The sequence below is a fragment of the Pholcus phalangioides genome, unplaced genomic scaffold (genome assembly GCF_987345545.1).
Source record: "Pholcus phalangioides strain wild (caught in Gottingen) unplaced genomic scaffold, Ppha-v1.0 ptg000011l_1, whole genome shotgun sequence".
In the NCBI taxonomy this organism is placed as follows: Eukaryota; Metazoa; Arthropoda; class Arachnida; order Araneae; family Pholcidae; genus Pholcus; species Pholcus phalangioides.
The window spans coordinates 52,032,576-52,058,322 of NW_028301604.1; the positions used below are offsets into that span (position 1 = coordinate 52,032,576).

Sequence of the window (25,747 nt, forward strand, 5' to 3'; positions counted from 1 at the left end):
ACCATGGTAAGTGATTCTTGACTCTTCGTTGAAAGATGACCTTTAATTTTTTTTTGTTGCTTCAGGAAATCATATACATTCGGATAAAATATTTTGTCTTATCACACTATTTGACTGTGAGATCACTAAAACGTCGCGGGGGTTTCTTCAAGATTAACAAATGCATGTGAAAAATATATATTATTTTTTATGAAAGCAAAAAGTGTCTACCTGTTGGTTGACTGTTAAGAAAGAATGAACTATAGCGATCAAGAGTGTTTTTGCGCTAGTTCGATTTCTCTTTGACCTCTTCTCGTACTAAGTGTGATATCTCGGTAGATGGAAGAATTGTATTGGAGCTTTCCCTCCTTCTTTCGCAATTTATAGTTTTTCCAACAAAAATTAACTTTATGTTACTGTACCCAGAACATTAGAGAGGATGTCATTGGAAAAAATAGTAGAAGAGTTAGCGTAAAAGAAAAAATCAAGCTAAAGTGATGAACACAAGTTCTACATTACCGTTGCTATAGTCGGAAGTTTAAAAGAAGTTATGATTTCGTAGGGGAAAAAATATCTAGTTGTCGTGGATGCGCCATGGGCTATCAGCTGGGCACGCAGTTGCTTGATAACTTAACATTATTACAAATATTACGATCATGCCTTGACTTTCATGACATCGCTGAAATTCTAGTGGAAAATCATAACGCCACGGAGAATTATTTGATTAATTATGAAAATTTGAAATGTATGATTGAAGAAAATTATTTAAAATATTGAATAATTGAAAACTTGATTTGTAAAAAAGACTTTGCAATTCATTTGTAGTAACTCTTTTATTTTACAGCTCGGAAAATTTTCTCAGATAAGTAAACGAACTCGTATTTCAAGAGAAGTTACACGATGGTAAAAAACATGTCAGAATGAAAAGTTTTCCAAACGATAATTTAACGACGCGTAAACGATAATTCAAGAACGACCCCTGTGAAAAAAAAATATTTCAGAATAATGACCTGACGACGTCATGGGCATGAAATTAAAAAAAAAAAGAAAAAAGGTATAGAACATTAGGGACGGATGTGAGGTCAGAGTTGTGACGAATTTCACAAAAAAAAAAAATTTCCAAACGATACAACCCCTCTTTGAAAAATACCCCATCACGGAGTGTTGTGATATCATGGTATTAGTGAAAACGTTAATTTGGAAGGACGTATACAAAAATATAAAGTGGTGATTATATACATATATATTACTATTCAAATATTTTGTTGCGTAAGATTTAAAGTCTTTTTACATGCATTTTTACTAGCTGATTTATGAACGAGTCCCCTCTTGTGAAAAATCGCATTATTTGGTTGAAAGTCAGATTTGAACATGGGGATAAAAAAAAAATTCCAAACGATAATTTAGGAATTGCACCCTCTTTGAAAAAAAAAAAATCTCATCACTTGAGATAGAAATAAGAAATTCCAAAAGATAATTTAATATATGACGAGCCCTTTTAGAATAACAACTTGGAACCTTAGAAAATGTGACATAAAAAATTTAATTTAGGAACGACTTGCATCGTAGTGGCTAAAAAAAACCCGATAATTTTTTATTTTAAAATAATTTAAGCCCTCATCAAACCTCTTTGAAAAAAAGTTAGTTAAAAAACGTTAATTTAAGAAAGATCCTTCTAAATCCTATCACGGAGTGTTGTGACATCATCGTTGAGACTTGGGGAAAACTTTTTAGGGTGATATGAAAAAGTTTAATTCAAGAACGACCCCACACGACTTGCAGTGGCTAAAAATAAAAACGATAATTTTGGGAAATTTTTATTTCAAAATAATTGAGCCCTCTTAGAATAACGACAGAAAAAAATTAAGTTAAAAAACGATAATTTGAGAAAGATCCCTGGTAGAAATTTAAATATCTAGCTTGCTAACGCAACCCCTGACATCAGACACTAAAGTTTAATTTAGGAAAGATCCCTCTGAATCAAGAAAGAAGTGATTCTCTTATCACACTAAACAAAATGACTCAGGTGCTGGCTGCGGAAAAGTGGGGGATGGCTGCGGAATGGAAGGTTGCGGTGGCTGCGGAATGGGGACAGCGTTGAAAAATTTTTGACGTCATTACAGCTGCGTTGACTTGATGTCAGACACTAAAGTTTGATTTAAGAAAGACCCCTCAAGATCACAGAAGAAAATGACTCAGGTGCTGGCTGCGGAAAAGTGGGGGATGGCTGCGGAATAGAAGGATGCGGTGGCTGCGGAATGGGGAATGGCTGCGGCTGCGGCGGCTGCGGTGGGGCAGAAGCCCCTTTCTGCCCCTACTCACACGAATTGCTTTTTCAAAAACTTTATTTTCTGAAGCTATCAAAAATAATCTTTACCAAATTCACTCAGAATTTCAGTGAACAGAACAGTTTGAATGTTGTTCGGTGAAAATACGAATACCTTTTTTGTTTCCATTCTTGGTTGAGCCTTTTATTTTCTTATTCACACGAGCATGTGATATTCATGAACTAGACAGGATGCAGTTGTGTGTCATTACGAATGATTTCAATTATGCTCTTATGAATTTTATAGACCCATTGTCCGATATACATGGTGTACCGTGAGTGAAAATGCGAACTTCATTTCATGAACCGTTTGTCGTAGAGGTATGGTTTCAGTTTAAAATATGCTCAAAATGTGTTCAAAAATTACTCTGTACCAGTTTTGAGAGTGAAAATACAGTGTATCACAATATAAAAAAATCTACATTTTTATACGGTCCCCCTGCCTCATAACTTCCAATTCTAAAGTTATTTCCCCATCTTTTCTGAGTCCAATATGAAATCCTATGTTTTTAACTGCAATATTCACAGAGATATTCGAATTCAAAAATTTCAGAAAAATTAGGAAAAGACAGCATATAAAGTTGGGAAAGGAACGTTGTCCGTTAGTTTTTGCTGTTATTTGCTAACTTTTCTTCGATTTTTGAATTAAAATACCTCAGTTAAAAACATGGAATTTTTTGTTGGGCTAAGAAAAGACAGGGCAACAACTTTCTAATTGGAAGTTAGAGGACAAGGGGACCATGTAAAAATTTAGATTTTTTTTTTAATTTGTGACACTGTATTTCACTCTTAAAACTGATACAGGGTAATTTTTGAACGCGTTCTGAGTATTTTTTTAATTGGAATCATACCTTTACGACAGGTAGTTGATGCGATGAAGGCCACATTAGCACTTACAGGACTACCTGTATAGTAATCAACTTTCACGAGAAATACTCCGCATACCTTTGTGGGAAAAAAAAGACATCGTAACAGAATAAGACTTCATAAAGACTTATTCTGTTTATGAAGAAAAAAGACTAACAAAAAAGACTTCATAAACACGAATAATTTTTTACAAGAATTCAAGATCGCGACATTCGCATTGGACAGAGAAACCATTTGCAAGAAAATTCGATGTTCTTAACAGAATTATACATCTATAGTGTTGTATAGGAAGAAAAAAAGTTAAACGAACTTCCACCGAACACTCCTATCAAATAGTACAACAAAGTTTTTAACAAAAATCTGCACCTCGAAGCTATTTTATCTTGGCAGCATTAAATATCTTTCGTTGAATAACATTCGAACGTAATTTACAATCATCAAAATATACTAACACACTTCTGTGTGTGCAACGGGCATGAGAAAAACACCCATCGTAAAAAGGATCTTGAAACGCACAAAATAAATTAGTATGTTTTTTTACACGGATAAAAAATAAATCTACTTCATAAAATTGAATAACAATATTTAAAAAAATGGCAGCGAATATTACAGATTACGATATCTCTTATTTCTAATTAGCTCCGTCGATGTCTTTTTAAATGAGGGTGAATATAAATATCGTTAATGCACAACTCGGAAATACACAACCAGAACTGCATCTGCAGCTGGAGGCTTTAAACACTCTTATATAATTTTTCTTTTTTAGCAAATAAATCAACATGCACATGTTTCGATTCATAACTAGCAGTCTAACAGAGAAAAAAAAATAGCTAGATGTCTGAAATTTTTTCCGATATCAACAAATTGCCAAATACGTCGTATGGATTTTATGGATAAAATATTTTAGAACATTGATTGAGAAAGTAGAGCCATGAAATAAGCAACAATGCAAATAATAGCGTTGCTTGTTGAACTGTTAACTCATTTGCATCCAGAAAGCAGAATCATCCGCGAAATTGAGTACCTTTATCACCGAGAGCGGTAGTAGGTAAAACTTAGGTTTCTTTCTCTCCCGGGATTTTGCACTTAAATTGCAACTGGGAAATTTCCGAGAATCTGAACTCATTTTTTGGAATCCCGGAAGTAGAATAAGGTTGAATCAGATCGCATTTCTGTACTGAATTAGATATGCCTAAAAAAATTTTATCACTAGAAGCATGCATTTTAAAAGATGCAATCAATAAATTTTGAATAAAATTAATCATAAGATATATTATTATTAAATTAATGAATTATTACATGCCCTTTAAGTGGCATTGACGAGATATCTCTTGCCTCTTATTTTAGCATTGACAAGCCCAGACATTTTGTAATACCGAAAAAATTTCCAGTAATTTGTCAGATAAGGAGTCTAGAATAAATAAGTCACATTAATTCGACTTTTTTTTCGTTCATTTGAATTCATTTACTAACAAGTCCACCACTAAAATGTTGCTGTACGTGTAGAACGTGAAGCCTTTTTGCAACGGCAAGTCTCTTTATTTGAAAACTAATTCAATAAAATGTTTTTTTGTTTTTTTTCCAAAAATAAAAGTGCCTAGGTCAAATTGTTCGTAGCATTGATCTACAAATATTGAAATTAATTCAAAAGGAAAAAAAACATTATTCATGAAATAATAATTATTATATTATTACGAAATTACACATTTTTTTATTATTAAAATACACTATTTCTCCAACAATATTGTAGAATAGTTTCGCGTCGATAATTCTTCTAATTAATGAGAAAGTATATATATAATGTTTAATTATAACAATTTATTACCAACACCCATTTTTAAATAGTATTTTAGGCTTAAAGCGTTACTGGCAATCCGCGAGATACATTCACCCCCTACCAGACGCATTGACTTGTTTTGGAGTCGAACCTTCGGTGAAAAAGAAACAAATTATTTTTACAAATCAATGTATTAGTCATTAAATTTTTTCAATATCAAAAACTAACAAACACATAATTTTATTAATTATAGTAGTTAATAAACTTCAAATAATAACTTTTTAATATATTAAAAATTTATCTTTATCTGCTATACATGGCTTTAAATTTACTTAAATTGCTCATATGTTTACGATAACCGAATCTCGGGATTGAGCACTTTGAATTCTGGCTTTTCCGGGATAAAGAAAAACCCGTTTCCTTATCGATGCTCGGTGACGGGCCAGTTCTTAGCGCGAGGATGCATTTGGACTAATACAGAGGTCTTCAACCGTTTTCTGTTTTCTAGTCGCGAGCACCGCTTGTACCCATCACCAAAAGAAGAACACCCTTACGGCAGGTTTGTCGTACACACACACACACACACACACACACACAAAAAAAGCAGCAGCATGAAAAATCAGGGTTTTAATCCTTGAATGCAGTTTGTATAAAGTGTTAATCGGGTCGTTGATTAAGTGCTCGTGAGCATGAAATCGGACACGAGCATCGAACACTCTGGGTGCTTCAGGGAGTACTATAGTGCTCGCAAGCAACAGGTTGAAGATGTCTGGGCTAATCAATAGATCAGAACACCTTCATTAAAATTCCATGAAAATGCAGTGTTGCTGCATATTTCATTTTGACGTCATCGCATATAACTTTCACGCAACTATCTGCATTAGTGTTATATTAAATACATAAATATATACTCACAGTCAAAACAAAACACGCATCGAGAAGGCATACTTGCTTTGTTGTAAAACTTTGCATGCAGTTATGTCCCGAGCAGATATGTAAATTAGACAGGGGACATAAGTACATAAACTAAGTAGCAACCAAGAAGGCGTTTAAACAGTGTTTCTCAACAGCTGGGCCACGGCCCGATACTAGGCCCCGATTTCAGTCAAATCTGGCCGTGAGTGGCTCAAAACGTTTCATTTTTACCCATTTATCTCCCATTAATCGTTCGCATGACCGGGTCTCTCACTCACAAAAAAGAAATCAATCGGGCTTCCGAAGGTTGAGAACCACTGCTTTACAATATTTCCTTTGTTTGTCGAAACAAGCGATTCACCGTTGCTTCCGCTGGCAGAGGTGTCGTTCATTCTAGGCGAAAATACGTGAACTCATGGGGGCAGCGCCTCCCCTCCCCAATTTCAAAGATTTGGGCTAACCGATCTAATACATATGTACCATCATCATAATGTTGTCCCTCTACTTCATGCAGCGCCGTCTTAAGAGCATCAGGGGCCTCTGGGCAAAGTGATACTTTGACAGACCCGTAACTAAGCTGGGGCGACCGGGGCACTGGCCCAGGATCCCGAGCCACAAAAAAAATTCGCATAATAACCCTGGGGCCCCAAGAAGGCATGCTACGGCGCTGTACTTTGATGCCCCATCTGGCTAGAAATGCTTATAGTCCGTACCAATTTACATGCTTACTCTCGCAAGTTTTAACCGGACCTCATTTTTATGTGAAGCCCTTTTCTCTGCTCTTGAAGCCCTCGGGCCATGCCCGGGTAGGCCCATGTGTTGAGACGCACTGACTTCACGTCTTTCTTCGTTTATGCGTTCAGGACAAAACTTGATCACCATGGAATGGAATCTTATATAGTCTTGTGTGAATCTATGTTCAGCAGGGCAGGGCCCACATTTTCAAGCTGGATGATGCTCAGCCGAACACAGCAAGTGTCCTAGGCTTGTCTCCCTGGCCCCCATAATGGTAGTGGCTGACAGGGCTTCAGTCCTGGGGCCCGGGCCAATTACCATCCCATCATTTTCTGTTTTTTCATGCTATAAATTCGTTATAAAAGAGCCCGCCAAAGAATCCAGCCAAGGGGCCCTGCCCCAGGATGTGGGGGCCATGCTTGTTTCAGCTAGGTTGCCACATTTCCATTAGCCTGCCCGGTAGCATAATCCAGAAGTCTACCGCTATAAGGCAACCATACGATTCAAAAATCGTTAAGTCGTTAATTTCATTCGGCCAGTCAAGTCGGTTTTACAGTAATTTTAATATTCATAAAATCGCTTGTACAGTACGCTCACAGAGTGACGTGGTGGTAAGATGCTCGTCTACGACCGTGCAGGTTGCTGTTACGGTCCTGGGTTCGAAACCGAGGGAGTATATAGATAAGAGATATTTTCCCTAACCAACTTTTGAGGTGACCACCAAGAGACACCGCTTTCATTTCTAACCCATCTCATAAATGGTAGTAAATTGCAATATACACTGCTGGCCACCGTAAATGCAACACGCTGAAGGAAGCATGCAAATAATATGAAATTTACAACATGCATTAGCGGAGGTGAGATATGCAAATGATTAGAATTTCAGCGCAGACGCACATCACGCGCGCCTGTGGCGCCACTTCAAAGCGCTATTTAAGGCTTGGAGATTTCGACGATTTGAAGTACGGCAATTGTGTTTTTCTTGTGGTTTTTTCAAAAAAACGATCAATTATGCCTCGTAGAAAACAGCGGTCATCTTTTGATCAAGTATCCGAGTTCGACAGAGGAAGGATAGTGGCCTACCGACATTGTGGATTATCTTTCAGGGAAATCGGTAGTCGTGTTGGACGAAACCAAACAACTGTAATGCGGATATGTGATCGTTGGATGCAGGAGGGTACGACGGACCGACGTGTTCGATCGCATCCACCTCAGTGTATGACAGGCGTATGACAGTGACGGATCGCTCAGCCACATCACGAACCATAGCACAGCACATTCAGTCTGTACCGCATCATCCAGTGTCTGCGCGTACCATTCGACGCCGTTTACAGCAGAGTGGTCTGTCCGCAAGACGTCCATTGCTTCGTCTACCCTTGACGCAGAACCACAGACGTCTCCGCCGCCAATGGTGCGATGAAAGAAGGATGTGGACGGCACAATGGAATGAAATTGTCTTTACTGACGAGTCACGCTTCTGTCTGCAACACCACGATGGTCGGATTCGAGTCTGGAGACACCGTGGAGAGAGGATGCTGAACAGCTGCGTTATGCACCGCCACACTGGTCCTGCACCGGGTATTATGGTATGGGGCGGTATTGGATATCACTCTCGCACTCCTCTAGTACGCATTGCCGGTACTTTAAAAAGCCAGCGCTACATCTCCGAGGTATTGGAGCCAGTTGTCCTTCCTTACCTTCAGGGCTTGCCCACAGCCATATTTCAACAGGATAATGCGCGACCACACGTGGCACGCATTGTCCAAAGGTTCTTCGTCAATCGCCAGATTGAATTGCTTCCCTGGCCAGCTCGCTCTCCGGATCTTTCGCCGATAGAAAACATGTGGTCCATGGTTGCTCAACGATTGACCCAGATTACATCCCCAGCTGCCACACCAGATCAACTTTGGCAACGCGTGGAAGCTGCTTGGTCTGCTGTACCCCAAGAACACATCCAAAGTCTCTTTGAATCAATGCCGAGGCGTGTGGCAACGGTGATCTCCAACAATGGCGGCTACTCTGGCTACTGGTTTTGGCAGGAACCACACTTCACAGAAGTCTATAAATTTAATCATTTGATGCTTGGTCAACATGTTATCTGCAAAATAAATATTGTTGCGATATCTCTTGTCTTTCTTGGTGTTGCAATTTGGGTGGCCAGCAGTGTATAACGATATGTGGCCAGAGTTGAAGTAGTAGCACTCCACACACGCATTTTCCGTCGTTTTTTTGCATATCGGAGGGGGGGGGGGGGTTACTTGAACCCAAGACAAAAAATGTTTTAAATAGTTCCTGGTTCTGCAAATATAGACATGATACCACATGATACATCACCAGTTGGTGACTGACGCGCTAAACTGCGTTTTGTTGTTTTGTGATAATAAAACGAATTTTTGTGACAACCTTCACTTTTTTACAAACTGCAGTCACAGGCAAGGTAGAGAGAAATTTACATTTCATCACAGTCCTTAAGAAAATAACTAAATAACTATGGTTATTATATAGCTAAATATAGAACCACTTAACACAGGAAAATTTATAAGTAATGAACAGTGCTGGTAAACTGAAAATGGGGTTACTTGGACCCAGTCAGGAAATGGTTCCAAGTAACTGCTACCACCTACATGTTTAATTATGCATTTTAAAATTTCAATGCAAAAATAATGAGGTTTTTTGGATCACGTGATATTTCCCTCTCTCTTTGAGGGACATACAAATCGTATCCAAGGCAACCAACATGGTGATTTCCTCGGCAGCTCATGAAAGATTGAAAGAAGAAATATAAATTAAAGAAATGTAGAAAGGAAATAGATTTTTTAAATTGGTGGGTACTAAATATTCCGATTTTTTTTTAAGTTCATGTTATCTATTTGCCTGTCCAATTATCTCAATTGCTGCGGAATTATTTCAATGTAATTTATGGGCCATTATTAATTTTCAAAAAGAACTTAACCTATATGAATTGATGAAGTTGAATGTTGAAAGGCAATAAGGGAACATAAACTTCAATTTTGACACTCAAGAAGATATAGATAAAAAGTTGAAATTCGTTATTGCATGGATATCCAACTCAAAAAAAAAGTAGCTGTTCCTAATTATTTTATATTTAATTTTCTGGTCTTCGTATCTGTAAGCGAGCTCAATATTTCGAAAATAGGAAATTTAATTAAATTTCTAAAATTATTGATGTGGCCCCATTTCTGCATTGAAATCGGCAATTTTAACATTTATTTCTATGGGGATCATCCTGTGCCTGTCCCTCAAAGTGACGATGATTATGATTATGACGTCTATTCAAAAAGCCTCATTGATATATCATCACTTTTGGTCGATTTTCTTTTATTAACTGGTTAGTGCTAGTTCATGTGCATTTTTTGCAGATCTGAAACCAAAAAATACCCCGAAATTACAAAAGGGTCTCCTGGTAGCAGAAAAAGTATGCAGATTTCACAGCTAAAAAATCAGAAAAATGTTCAAATGCTGAAAGAAATTGATCATGATAAATCATGAAAAAGATCATGATAAATGTTTCAGAAAGACTCACGAGCCCACTTTAAAATATATAGGTCTACTATATAAAAAGGAGATTGAAAAATGATTTATTAAACATCCAATCGTTTTTACTAGTGGAGAAGAAGTGCGATATAAAAAGAAAATTAATCTACCAAAACTAAAATAAAACAAAAATAAATAGGAAGTTGTTTTCAATTACAATGCAAAAAGTAGCTTTTTCATACATTATTTTTTCCTTAGTAGGACTAATTAGAAAGATATAAAGCAGTGCTATAAAATATTTCATTCAACATCACAGGATTTATGATATATTTTAAAATTTAATATGAAATTACATAAACATTCTTACAACTAAATTGTCTCTAGAGATTTATTTCTGGATCCTTTTATATAGGTTTTTCTTTACCCCATTAACTATTTAAATTGTTTATTTCATGGAAAATGTAGCTTGGGTCCGAGTAACCCAAACCCGGGGCTCATTCGAGAATTGAAATTTTAATAATTTATTATATATATACATGAAATTGAAATTTTGGCTTGAAAAAAACCTAGAATCTTAGAAAACATCAAAAATGAATAAAAATTAGGTTATCAGTAATTAATGTCTAAGGCAATCCTTTGGTGAAAAATGTACAAAAATGTTGACTTTTTGGGTGCAAGAAACTCCAGTTTACGGTACTTGAGTTGTCACTAGTGATTAGTCATAGAATCCGAAGATTTTTGGAATTTAAATTCATTCGCAAAAATCAGTGGTATTAAACTTAAAGGTTTGTACTAGAGGTGTCGTGTTGTGAATGACCAAGATAACTGTATCCGTGCTTGAGTGATTAAATGCAAGGTTGATAACAAAAGAATGGTTCTTTGTTTTCGGAGAACCAACTTTGTTTTGAGAGAAAGGCTAACGGGAATTTTCAAGGACCGGTTGGAATCAGTCGGGGTAGTAAGTCAACGGGAAGAATTTAGTACGAAGTTGTGATCTGTTTTGCACGACGTCATTCACTATGTTCGTAAAAAGCGTGTTTGTACATCGTGCTCCGTCTGGTTCACGGATAGCGTGCATAAACTTTATCTTGAAAAGAAAAGAGCATTATAAGAGTATAAAAGTGGACAAGGTGACCTGTCATTGTTTGCTGATGGGCGTTGAAGAAAGAGATAAGGGATAGCAAAAAGGAAGTTGATCTAGGTTGGCAGGTAATATTGGCTCTGACCCAAAATCATTTTTCAGGTACGTCAATAATGGATGTTAGGGGACAGTTGGCCCCTCTCACGATAAGAGGGTCTAGGGTAGAGAGCAACTTAGGTAGTGGTTTAAATGACTTTTTCGAGTTAGTTTTTAATAGAGAAAACGATATACAATGTACGTGTGTTGCATGGGGTAATAAAATCCTCAACGATATTCAAGTAGAAGATGTGAAGGTCCCAAATCTTCTAAAAAATGCATGTGCAAGCAAAGCACCAATACCAAATGATATCTATCCTAGAGTCATCAGAGAATGTGTAAATAAATTGTTGGAGCCATCCGCACAGATTTATGATCGTAGTGTTGCTGAGCGTTTCGTCCGAAGGGATTGGAAACTTGCTAATGTAGTTTTGATGTTTAAAAAGGATAGTAGAGAACTGTGGCCAATTATCGTCCAGTAATTTTGACGAGCTCCCTCTCGAAAATTTTGGAAATTATCATCAAAAGACAGTTGGTGAAGTGGTTAGACGAGAATAATGTATTCTCGGATAATCAGCATGGGTTCAGGAAGGGGAAGTCCTGTGTAACTAACCGCCTTTGCTTCTATGATTACGTGAAGAAGGCTTTGGGTAAGGGCAAAAATGTAGATGTTGTTTACCTTGATTTCCAGAAGGCATTAGATCGGGTCCAACATGGTAAACGCTTGAAGCGTTTATACAAGATTGGGGCAACTTGTTGAATTGGACAGAATCGTGGTTAAGAGATAGGTCACAACGGGTTATGGTGAACAGAGAATTCTCTGAATGGACAGGCATCACAAGTGAAGTGTCCTTGGCACCATACTTTTTCACTTTTTATCGATAAATTCGATCAGACTATCGATAGGATTGCTAGCAAATTCCCAAATGACGTGAAGCTAATGGGGGTAGTCGGAAATCAACGCAATAGGGAGTTGCTCCAGACACAACTTAAACAAGATTGGAGCATGGGCAAATGAATGAAGTATGATGTTTAGCGTTGACAAGTGCATGGTTTCTCATTTTGGTTCGAACAACCCACGTTTCTCTTACGAGTTGAATGGTGCCACTATCCCTGATGCAACTAGGGTCACGATTTAGGAATTATCATTGACGAGCGGCTTAGGTGTTCTGAATATTGCTCATCGGTGGTGAAAAAAGCGAATAAATGCTCAGTTTCATTTTGAAAAAGGTCCCTTCGCGTGCTCCTAAAGTCATTCTTCCGCTTTTAGAGGCTTAGTTCGTCCTGTACTGGAGTATGCCGTAAGGTTTTGGAGGTTAATACCAACAGAGGGACATAGACTTAATTGAGGGTATGCGGAGAAAAGCTACGTGTGCTCTTTTTGACATGCAAGGCTTTAGCTATAAAGAAAGACTTAATTTCTTGAATATGTTTACACATTGGAGGAACGCAGGTGTCGGGGGAATATGATTAGTGTTTAAAATTTTGAACAGGATGAATAAAATGGACCACAAGTTATTAATACATCATCAGTCAACTGCTTCGTCAAGGGGACACCAATATCAGTTGGAATTTTTCTTTAGGGTTGTGAATAAATGGAATAGCTTACCTTCGGGGGTGGTAAATTCTAACACAATTGACACGTTTTAAAAGAAATATGATAAATATGTTGGAGTAAACTGAGAGGCTACCCATACTTAAAATAAGACAACCATAAATATATTTTTTTTATGGACATACATATACATGATAAAATATTATACTAATTTTTAGTTCTTATGATTGCATTTTTAATTAGGTTGCTGTATTTTTGAAATATATATGGCACCCATATTAGTTATGTGCATCTTTTTCTCAGCCACCTCGTTGGGCATTTTGCCTGTTGTGGCCTTGTATATTTGTAAATCCCTCATTCTTGACTTGGATAAGTATTTGCTTGAGAAATCTCTTTGTGAAATATTTTTGCGAGATTTTTGAGTACGACTAGAGAGAGATTTTCTTTCTCTTTTATATTACCTCCTCACTATATCAAAGGTAGAATTTTACTGTTCAGCTCTTAATTTAATGCTGGATATCAGAATGTGACTGAAAACACTTCTCTGCAAATCAGCCTTCTCTAGGTAACCAAAAGTGCAATGCGACTCACTGTTAGAAATTACTGTAGTGTTATTCTTTAGATATTAGGTGGCACGAGATCGGCTGGTGCAATGGCAGACTGTCTGGAAATCCCTGTGCTAGACATTGATTGGATATGATTAGCAGAATATCGCCGTTTTCTTCTCAATGAACTGGAGTGGGGGGGGGGGGGGTCTCTTCGAAATTCGAATTTCTGACTTCTTAATAATTCGACGTATTATTAACAGTTAACAAGAGAAGTGGCTATGCATGTACAGCGAAAAGTCAAAACGTAGAAACAGAAATACACGAACTCAAGAGAGGGTATAAAAATTAACTAAGAAAGTACTTTTATTTATTGCTTCCATATTGCTTTATATTTTTTTGTTTCCATCAATACATACAAAACTGATTGTTACGTAATCCCTACAGTGCATGGATTGCGGAAATAGAATCACTAGCAATTACAATATCACAACACATAAATACCCCTATTGTAAAACATAAGACAAGACTGAATTGTTGACATTCCGCCAATATGCTTTATAAAAATAGTCTGACAATATGCTTCATAAATCATAATGGTTTCTCTCCATCTCATAAAATTTCAGTTAGAAAAAAAGGTATCCACTACTGTTTGGCGAGATTATTGTTGGTGTTGGTTAAAAAAACAAAGATTTTACAATTTCACAGCTATGGAAATTATCACTAAGCCAGAAGTAATGTGATTATCCGAATGGTTACCCACCGATTTTTATCATATTATCACCATATAACGGAGGTAGAGTTTCTTGAAATCCTAGGCTGACTCATACGCCATCTTTGAGCAAAGTATGACGTCAGAGTATTATTTCTATAGCCAATCGCTGTTAATGTTTTCAACGATTAGATGCCACTTTGAACAAAAAAAAACTGATTTTGTCTGCTCCAAGATATAGGACGACGAGTCTACCCGACTCTAGGTGCCCTATACTTTTTTTTAAACGATTAGACGTTACTTGGCACGGCAAAACAAGTTTTTTTTTGTTCGAAAATGGAAGACAATGAGTCCGCTCCTCTTTCTAGGCGCCTTACACAGAGGACATAGAAATATACTGCTTTGTTTTCAGATTTATCACCAATAGAACATGTGTGAGGCCATCTGTGACAACAATTTCAGCATCCTACGAGTTAGCACGATCTAATTCAGGGGTTCTTAAACTTTAGTGCACTCCTGATCCTGTGTGTCTGTAAAATGTAGGTCACACAGAGAGATCCCTCTACAAAATTATATTCGGCATACAGCAACGTAAAAACAATGAGTTAATTCTTTTTTCATCTATCTCACGGACTCCCCTGAAATCTCTCCGCGGACCTCTGGTTCGGAACCATTGATCTAATTAGATATCCAGCTACAATAACTTCCGATAAATATGCCTTCAAACACACTTTGTATACAGTCTAGAGATGGTCCAGCAGGGTCTTAGAGCCTCATTTCAAGTTTTCACAATTAACTATCACCCAGTAATCACTCATGTTAACGTTAAAATTACACATACAGTATAAAGTTTTATTCCATCCCGATACGTTCATTTTTTTTTTTTTTTTTTGCGATTTCATTCACAACGAGTGTACTTTTATTTCATAGAATACAATGAACGCATAATAAATTTTCCACTCTCGAATTAATTGTTAGTGATCTCGAATGTATCGAATGCATAACGCAAATTCATATAAGGCAGTAAGTGAGCCGGTCTCTATCCGATGTTACAGTTCCAGAACATTTCCGATTGTATGTTGATATATTTCAAGAAACGTTATAAACAGCAACTACATAAAATTTTGCTTGAAACATTTATAAAAGAGTACATAGTTTGTGCATAGAATGAACAACATTTCTGGTCCTAAAGCGTACTATTTCTGTATCAAGTACGTTTAAACTTTTACATATCCGTAGTAATGTTATCTCAGATGAAAAAAAAAATTACACACGTACAACATAGGCCTATAATGTATATAGTGTATTTCGTGCTAATCATATAAAACTCATTTCAACAGAATTTAAAAAAACCGATGTATAAGAACGTTAAAACGATTTGAGGCAGTTTACGAAATACGTATAAACATGAATTTGAAAAAAAGATGATGAAAAATGTTATTCTTAAAAAACTAAGGCATTAAATAAACAATATCTTCCGTGCTACGCACAATTAGTGTAGTAGTATTTAAGGCTAATTTCATTTCAGCGGTCCGGCTCGTGAGGCCAGTGGAATCTTAACGAGTGGGCCAACGGAGTTAGGGCAAGAACTTCGAAACTATTGAAGATTTTTATTAATAAGCATAATATACACAATATTTTTGTAAATATATAAATTATGCTTTGTGTATACAAAAAAATGGTAGGGCCTCGCCTTACGAAATTGTTAAGACGGCCCTATATATACGTGCGGCAAAGACGAAGAAATGACCATTCGTTTTACTTCGTTATCCTCTCATAAATTGATGCCTATATTTGAGAACAAAGATGATTACAGATTGGGTTAAACTGTAAATAACTATTTAACAGCTAATAAAGTTCCAATATTATACTTGATTTATCATTTTGAGTGAAAACCATATTTTATACCCAGTTGTCTGAATTCTTACAACGATGACGGGGCAAAAGATATTGTTGATGGAATTACACACACACACACATTGCTGTTGCCATCACAGATTAAAATTTCACACTATTGGATTCGCGACAAATCAGTTTTTTTATTGGAATTTTTTTTCAGCTTTTCCATAGCAATGGAGGGAATAAAACATTAATCGCATTCGATTAAGTTTTTCACAGTTCTTATTGGCATAACAGGTCACGTTCCGCGCGATATCAGATGCGACATTTCGACTCCCACCCTAAAGTATACGCAGCAAAGCTTGGCAAATCACAGGGCCAGTTTACTATGGCGAATAAAAATTTAGCATTGGTGCTTAAAAATTTTAAGTATGATAACTTAATTGGGTATGAACAGAGTTATCCGGAAAAAAAATAATTTTGAAGAATAATTTCACTCCTCTCCAAAATTTTTGTAAACATGGGGGTAATTTTTTTTTTTATGAAAAGCACACAGAAACAAGTCTTAAAAATCACCTGAAATTTGAAGGATCATCTTCACTCCTCATCGAAATTTGGAGAAGTAAAATTGAATTTTGATCTAGATACGTATTGGCGAACACTGGGTCCGAGTAAAACACAAAATTTTCAGCAATAACGTCAGCGTGTTTGCTAATAAGGAAAGAGGTTCCATAGTCCTCGACAAGTCAAAGAAAAACTTAGTTACGATCATTTTCTCACAGGGAAAAATTGGCTCCAATGAAATTTGGTTGCACCTAAATTGTTTCCAATTTGTCAAGCTCTGATTTACATTACAATTGAACTCGAGTTAATACGAGAAGCAAACAAACATTTGCTCGTATAAGCCGTTACTCGTAAATTCGTTGGAAGAATGGATAAAAAAAACAAACCATCATACACAATTGAAAACACTACAAAACAGGTAATGGTGTCTTCAACAGACAGGACAGGTGTTTTCAACCATTTTCCAGTGGCGAGCACCTGCCTGCACCTATCATCAAAGGAAGAGCACCCTTACGGCAAGTTTAACATGTGAATGCGGGAAATCAGGATGATTTCAATAATTGAATGAATTTTGTATAAGGTGTTTAATTGGAACGTTGATCAAGCGCTCGCGAGCACTCTGGGTACTTCAGGAACCACCATGGTGTTAGTGAACAACGGGTTGAAGATGCCTGCTATAACACATCACAATGACCCAGCTATCGACCAACCACGCATAAAAATATATAGCGCAATCAAACAATTTTAGTCTTTTACTTCGACATAAAAAATAAAAGTCTCGCTAAAGCTTTTTCTTTTTATAAACCGATTTTATATATTTTTAATGCAAAATTTTGTAGAAAAAAACCTACACATACAAAATATGTCTTCATGTCAGCCGAGCTATTGATTGGTAACCTCATAAAAAGTAGGAAATTTCCAATTTAATCAAATAAAGAACCAAAGATGATTTCAGAAATGTTTCGATAAACCGAGTCCAATTATTTGTTATCTAGAACAGTTTCTCCTTTTCAGTTTCGAATAAAAGCAAGTTATAAATACGCTTCGAAATCGTGGAACTTGCATATTTTGATAGCTTCTATCAACGATTATCAACCTTTTTTGACTCGCCTTTCTAGTCTACAATTTCCCCATGGGGGCCCATAGGAACATTTTCTATTTATTCAAAGTTACCCCCGATTGCTTTTTACTGTTTTTTGTTATTTTCCTCGAGTGGCCGCGGAGCCCCTGGGAAGTGCACACGGAGCACGGGTTGAGAACCATTGGCTTATATGATTGTATTTTTAATAATATCAGCCAAAACATAAAAACGAAACTTGGAAAAAACTTCGTTTTTAAGAATGTTTGTACTGTATACTTCATAATTTGAATGGAAAAGAATCGCACATAATTTAGAACCAATCAAAAAATACACGCAAAAAAATTAAGCACTCTTTAAATACTTATAATGCAAAAAAGGAAAACTTTCACATATCTGGAAAATTTCGAAAACAGTTTTTGACCATATATTAAAATAAGGGAGTTGAAGATAAAATCTATATTTAAGCTAATCGCAATCAGCATTAGAGTCATGTCACGATAAAACGTAGGATTTACCGAAGTGAACTGGTGAAAGCTGGAAATGGTAACGATAAAAGCACATCGTTATTATTTACCAATTTTGGAATGTGTGCGCTATATCAGAGAATTTTTAATCAACTGGATGGGTGTTAAATATTCAATGTTAAGTAATAATAAATTTTATTGAATAGTTAGGATTCGTAGAAACGTGCGCTGGTTAAATCATCGATTGATTTTGCTTATTGGTTTGCAAGCCCAAAATAAGAACGCTTCAATAAAACTTAAGATGTACCAGTCTTAGGGCTGTTACTGTAATGTGACAATGTGTACTGGTAATCGTTGATAAAAAAAATTACACATCCCAGTTACCTCGAAATATTTATTTCTAAATTATTTCCTATATAACGACATAACTATCGTAGATGGAAGTTACCATTTATGAATACACAGGGTTGATAAAATTTGACCTCCCAATAATTTTTTTTTACACGTTATTCCTTATAAAGAGAAGCGTTTTCCGTTTTAGGATCGGACGAATATTTAGGGAGTTTGAACGTTTTAAATCTTTGTGCTTGTCAAAAACACCCAACGAAAATAAATTGTTTCCCCAGCAGAAGGGTGCAGCTTCTTGAAAATGAGCTGAAATCCCATCAGAAGCCAAGTTCGGCCTTCTTTCACGATCGGCACTTTCTCTCTCCACGTAGTGAGATATTATAACTTTATTACGTGTCCACTATATTGGCAAATTTAACATCAGATTTGTGAAGTGTTTTAGCCTAATCCATTTGAAAAATTGTTAAACCAAACCTACTTTTTTTGCAAAAATGTGGTAATTTGCTCTTTACTTTATATTTGCGTATACAGTAGAGCCTCTCGATAACGGTCACCCATGGGGCCAAAATTTTATCCGCTAATGGGGAACCTCGTTTATACGGCATTCACATTTATACGTGTGGCTTCGGTCGCAACAATTAGTTCCTATACATTTTATGTTAGAATGTTTGTTACTGTGTGTAAAAGTGATACACACCGGTGTCTATGCATAATCACCAATCGTTTAGATAAGGAAAGAAAAAATTTCACAACATTTATCACTTATTATAATAATAACGGCGATTATGCACTATTTCCAAATAAAGTTCAAAAGTCTGATAAATATGGAAAAATTTAAAATATTTCTCTTCACTATAAACCAATTAAGCGGTCGTTTAAATGTTAATAAATTTACTTCACCACCTTAGAAAAGATTTTGACTACAAAATTTACTCCAGCCTGCATGATACGCATTGGTGATTTTTTCATTCCGGGCGTATTTATATACAGGGTGATTATAAAAAAACTATCCCGACATATGGGCCCCTAACTATCATACCATTCACAGAAACTGAATGAAATTTTGGCATAAGGTATTTTGACGTATGCGCTCAAGAACGATATGGAAAACAACAGTGTCACTAACAGTTACGGTTACAGTGAGAAAATTTCCGAAAATATCAAATGGCAACACCAAGTTTTTTGTATTGGAATGTGATCTCCACTGTGAAAAACCCTAAATAGCGTTCGAACGGCAACTGTAGCATGAAAATCACCGGCGGTAGATAGGCTAAAAGTGAGGACAACCAATAAGGACAGAGAAGCAGCATAAAATAAAGCATTTTATTGTGTTTCACAAATTTTCCACATGACCTTGTGGATCAGGCTGGGATCTCAGCCGAAGAAACGGTGTGACGAATGAAACGAACATTAATGCTCTGGTGCACGGCAAAGTCCTTTTTACTTTTTCCTTGCCTAGCTCCGGGAATTTTCGTGCTACAGGTGCCATTCCAACGCTATTTAGTGTTTTTCAGTATGGAGATCGCATTCCAATACAAAAAACTTGGTGTTGCGATTTGATATTTTCGAAATTTTCTCACTGTAACCGTAACTGTTAGAGTGACACTGTTATTTTCCATATCATTCTTGAGCGCATACCTCAAAATACCTTATGCCAAAATTTCATTCAGTTTCTGTGAATGGTATGATAGTTGGGGCACATATGTCGGGATAGTTTTTCTATAATCACCCCGTATATATAGGGGTGGTTGCCCTTCTTTGCAGAGACGGACTTCAGGCTCTCGCCACCCTAGGGACTACTAATTCGGCCGCCTCTTGGAGGATGCTCTTATACAATCAGTCTCTTAAATTTTTTTCAAAAAAAAAAATCACTTTCCATTTAGCTCTCAATATTGAAAATAAAAGCTTATTTTTTGCATGTTTTTCTAAATATGGTTTTGAATATTGTTCCACAGACCGGGATTACACTACAAAAGTTTGATGAAAGGTCTTTTACAAAACTTGAAAAATAAGCATATCGGTTACATTCACTCGAACGCGTATTTTTCAATTTTTGTAAAAGACCTTTTATAAAACTTCAATGTAACCAATAAGCACGTTACATTCGAGCGAACTCAACTAATCCGCCTATTGGTTGCATTTTTCAAGTTTAATAAACGAACATTTATCAAACTTTTATGGTGTAATGCCGGCCTAACAACCATGTAAAGGTACGTCCACACTCGGCAACAAGTTGAGCTACACGTGCTGTGGGACTTTTTATATAAGTTGTGAACGTGTTCTGCGACTTGTTGCTCAACTTTTCGAAGTTGCAGAACACGTCCACTCGTATACGAAGTATGTTTCTCAACATGTTGAGTGTGGACGTACCTTAAAAATTTGAAAAGTACACACGCACACAAAGGGAAAAAAACTGGTTTGCTTTTCTTCGATTTCTCTTTAGGGTTAAACCATTATTATCTGTTTAAAAAACGCTAAGTTATACGTTTCGTGTACATTCGGTGAATTTGGCAGAATTATGAAGTGGAGTGATCAGTTTTTATAACTCCATAACTATTAGTCGACTGAAAAAACGGAAACCCTTTTCCATATTAATTTTTCACAAAGAATCACGTGTAATTATTGGGCAGTCGATATACAGCATAACCAGACTGGGAACAAATAAATTATGTTATGATAAAACTATACCAATTAGAGTTTACAATAAAATTACATATTTTACAATATTTTATAAAAAGAGTAGTATACCCAGTATATTTGCATATATAGCTAGCAAATATATTTGTCTGAGTAAGTGACATCGGTGAGTACTGTATATTACACCACGTTTAATAATATACAGTAGTTAAACAACTTTTTTTCTAACAAATTCGGGCACTGCCCAAGTAGGCGCTATCGACTTTTGCCGATTTTAGCCAGTGCTCCTGTTGAGGGCGGGAACCGTGTTGGAAGGTACTTCACCACTATACTATATTTTAATTAAGGAAAAAAGGACCCGCGGCTTTCATAAAATTCATATAACCAGACTACATAGCAAGTAATGACAGCTAAGAGAAAGTTAACAGACTCGCATTTAAATTTAAAAAAATGAATTCGGATTTAACACTAAAAAGGCGTTTCATACTCATGACCACTCTGCGAAACAGTTTTAATTGCCGGTCAAAATTTAATTTTAAAAAACCACAGGAGGCACACTACGTACCCCACCCAAAAATATGCAAATGAAATTATTTTCTCATCATGGCTTAAACCCCTTGGGCCGATGCCAGACGAATTCGATAACTGCCGTACGCCGAAGTTGACGGATCGCACAACCAACGGGCTTCATAATACAGTAGGAACCTCGATTATCTGGGCTAATGGTGGGAAAAAGGAACACAGATAACCGAAAAACACGGTTAATACGGCTGGAAGTGAAAAAAATAATTTAAAACAAAAAAATAACTTTGGTATATTTATTTTACTTGTTTAAAATTACTATCCAGTGTATATATATTTAGATTGTCCGAGCCAAAAAAAATTCGACAAAAAGCATTACAGATACGGTCACGTGACCACATCTGAAATTGCACCATGCTTATGCCTTGTCTTTTCTGTTGTGAAGAGAAAAAAAAAGGGGCATTTCAACCAACATTCCCTATACATAAGCTCTTTTCCCCCCAGCATCGTCTGTAAACTCTGTAAATCTACCGAATAGAAGCTGCCGTTTCAACGCGTTGGTATGGAACGTCACCTCTGAGAATGAAGAGGGGTTTCTGTTACGGTGCGCCCACACTCAGCAACAAGTTGCGCAACAAACTTTGTATACGAGTGTGGACGTGTTCTGCAACTTTGAAAAGTTGAGCAACAAGTCGCAGAACACGTCCACACTTATACAAAAAGTCCCACAGCACGTGTTGCCCAACTTGTTGCTGAGTGTGGACGTACCTTAAAAGAATAAAATAAATCCAGTTGTACGAAATGGAAATGATTGTTTTCTTTACAAACCTAGTTACCAATGAAAAAAAAAAACCACTAAAAATAACTGTGAAACATGAAATTACAATTTTCGCACTGAATGAATTTTTAAATTATTTTCCTTATCATTTATTATATTTACCAAGTATTAATTTTCATTAATTCTGAAATTGTTTTTTCATCAAATATTAATTTTCACAAATCCTGATTGTTCCCATAAATGTCAAATTGCCACCCTTAAAAATCATATGCCCCACGTCGGGTATCACGGTTCTAGAGGTTTACTATAGGCCGTATTCACGCTTCTGCAAGTTTTTTTACTATAGTAGATTTAAATTCATTATTTTGCGAAGTTTTTTTTAAAATAATTAAAAATAATTTTTGAAAAGAGCTAAATAAGAATTCTTCGTTTTAAAACATAAAAGCACATAAAATAAACTAGGGAATGAATAATGATAATTATGTAGATAATTTGATACTTTAACACAGAAAATGTTCGTTTATCTATTCATGAAAAAAAGTCTTTCATAAAAGAAGCTGCTCATATGAAGCAAAATTTGAAAAAAAAAGTTGAAAAGAGCAAAAGCTATAATTATAACAAAAATTCCTAGAAATTTCAATAAAGAAATATTTACTTTGTACAGATTTTGCCTAACAGAAAACGTGATTTATTGTAACAAAAAACTTCGTTACTTTTATTCAGAAATCAATAAAATAAATTAAAGATCAATAAGTTTGAAAAATAGAGTTCGTAAAAAATGGCATCAAACAAAAAATATATATTTGCAAATTGCGGAACATGGGTATCGAAGAAAAATTCGGCAATTATAACACCAAATTAGAAGAAATGTACTATTTGGTTGTATTTTTTCTCACAAAACAGAATAATGTCTGCCTAACAATCACCGGAACAAATGCAATAACAAGTATTCTTCTGATTGTGTTTTTTCTTTTAATTTAAATTTCACAATACGACAGAATCCATTTTCTTATAAATATAAAAATTTCATTAAAATATACCCGAATCCTCCCAACACATTGAAATCCGTACAAAAAAAACCAAAACACGAAACAAATTTGATTGGAAATTCTAGGCAAAATGAGTTTCAGTTTGGTACAAAAAATAGCATATTTGGAACCATTATCATCGAAAAAATGGGAAACTTTAACAATGAGAGGCAAAAAGCCCGGTATGTTGGATGAATAAATGCAAGTGATACTAAATGAAACAATTACAGAATAATAAATACGTAAGCATAAATATATTTCGGTACCACACGCAACTAAATATCTAATGGATTGACTTCAACATAATAAATACACAGCGTGGTTAAGTAATTAGTAGTGCAAATATTTTATACAACTACATATCGCACGTTTTAGTTATGGTGGCACTACGTCATATCAACTACCATTTCGTACATATATACGTAAACTTTCAAGTATGGAATAAAATCACGAATATACTGTACTGAGATCGGGATTACAATATAAAAGTTTTATTTAAAGTTCTTTTATAAAACTTGAAAATGCAACCAATACGCGGTTACATTGGAGCGAAAATGTAACCAATATTATTGGTTAAATTCGCTCCAATATAACTGATTATCTTATTATTTGCATTTTTCAAGTTTTACAGATGAACTTTTATGAAACTTTTATAGTGTAATCCCGGCCCAAGAGATTATATGTTGGAATATTCAATGTTGGAATACATTAGAGATCAAATTCTTTTGAATTTGTTGCTCAACTGTAATTCAAGTACACGAAAACAATATATACACAGCAAAAATAAAAACACGACTGATCATAAATCACTAAATGCATACATAAAAAATAAGAAAACTATTTTAAGGAACGTTCAAAAGTTTGAATTATGGGATGATGAGATATATATATATATCACATTTAAACAAAGAACAACAGATGGAAAATTTACTAAAATTCACCAACTCGTCACTCGTTCGATACAAATTTAAATGCCTCACCTAAATCATACTAATAGCAAAACTAATCTATTTTTTTGCTCTCGCGTGTGGAAATTAGGTACGTGTGATAGAAAAACCTGGCAAATAACACAAAATAAGAGAAGTACATGAGCAAAGCATAATTTGCGATGTTGTCCGGTAACTGGCAAAATTCACCATTTCGACGTGTTAGATATCCGAAGTAACTAACGAAACATCCAGCTACCATCTGCAAAATCTGTGACGATGTAATTAAAATTGCAACGAAACGGGGAAGTTTGAACTTCATAGCTCTCATAGCATAATACGTGTACATCATTGAATGAGCGAAATAATTCATGACGACGAACCACCGAGCTGGAGCAATATGCTCTGTATAGCTGTACCATGTGAACAACAGTACTGTAATATGGTGATACCAATGCAAAAAAATTAGCTGCTGCTTACGCAAAACTATGAAAATAGTATCCCCAAGTTCAGGTACTTTCGATAAGGTGAACATCCAAGTCCAAAATCCACTTACTTTCACATCTTCGATAAAACTTGGATTGCACACAGAATGAGTAAATCCAAATTCTTTTAAGACGTGCGCTAATTCTGGCAGTGTACGGCACAATCCGAATATGGAAAAGACTGCTAGGAATACATTCCACGCTGCGAGTGTTCGCCTAAGTTCAAACCTAGGTCTCGATTGCATGTACGCTTGACCGCCAAATATGACTAGCATGTACAATCCAACATAATAAAATGCCTGATGCCAATGTTTAACCATCCACTCTCTATGCAGACTCTTGTCGAATTCTCGTTCAAAAGCAAATATGAACGAATAGTTCGGTGAAGTAGGAGATTCTCTCAAATCACTCAACATTGCCATCATCTCGGATAAAATTTCCTGAAAAATAAAAATATTACAGATTTACTGTACTTAATAATGAAATCGATAAAAGTAAAGCGAAAAAAAAATTTTAGGAAACAAGTTCCGAAACAATGTCCAGCTCGAGTTTTTTGACTGCATGCTGTATTAAGAAAAAAAAATTAAGATGTATCACAAAGTGATAATGTCATAAGCGCATTTCTCGGTGTGTTTTTTCCCCTATATTTAAGTTTGCTCTGATAAAAACTTGCATAAGGGTGGATTCACATCTACAGACACTCACCGTATCGTGTCAGACACGGCTAACATTCTTTAACATAAAACCAATGAACGTATTCATATCTATCGTACCGTGTCTGCACAGGCAGGCATTTTTATGTTAAAGAATGGTTGCCGTGTCAGACACAATACGGTGAGTGTCTGAAGATGTGAATCCACCCTAACACGTTGCGTGTGTGCAAGTTCCCTTGCTTGTATCAATCTTTCTCACTCAAAAATTTCGTTCCATTTCAAAGCGTAAAAAAAGAAAAAAAAATCTAATTTTAAAGGAAGATATGTTTATAAAAAAAA

General features: G+C 35.8%; 1 protein-coding gene across 3 annotated transcripts in view; it reads right to left on the minus strand.

Moving 5' to 3' along the window:
- Positions 1 to 22,981: 22,981 nt before the first annotated feature.
- Positions 22,982 to 25,747, minus strand: part of Baldspot (elongation of very long chain fatty acids protein baldspot) — a 58,379-nt gene continuing 55,613 nt past the window's right edge. For all 3 annotated transcript variants that reach the window (XM_089239650.1, XM_089239652.1, XM_089239651.1), the window contains one exon: positions 22,982 to 25,195. In XM_089239650.1, the coding sequence (XP_089095776.1) occupies positions 24,347 to 25,180 (834 nt within the window). In that variant the 5' untranslated portion in view covers positions 25,181 to 25,195 and the 3' untranslated portion in view covers positions 22,982 to 24,346. The remainder of the gene's footprint in view (positions 25,196 to 25,747) is intronic.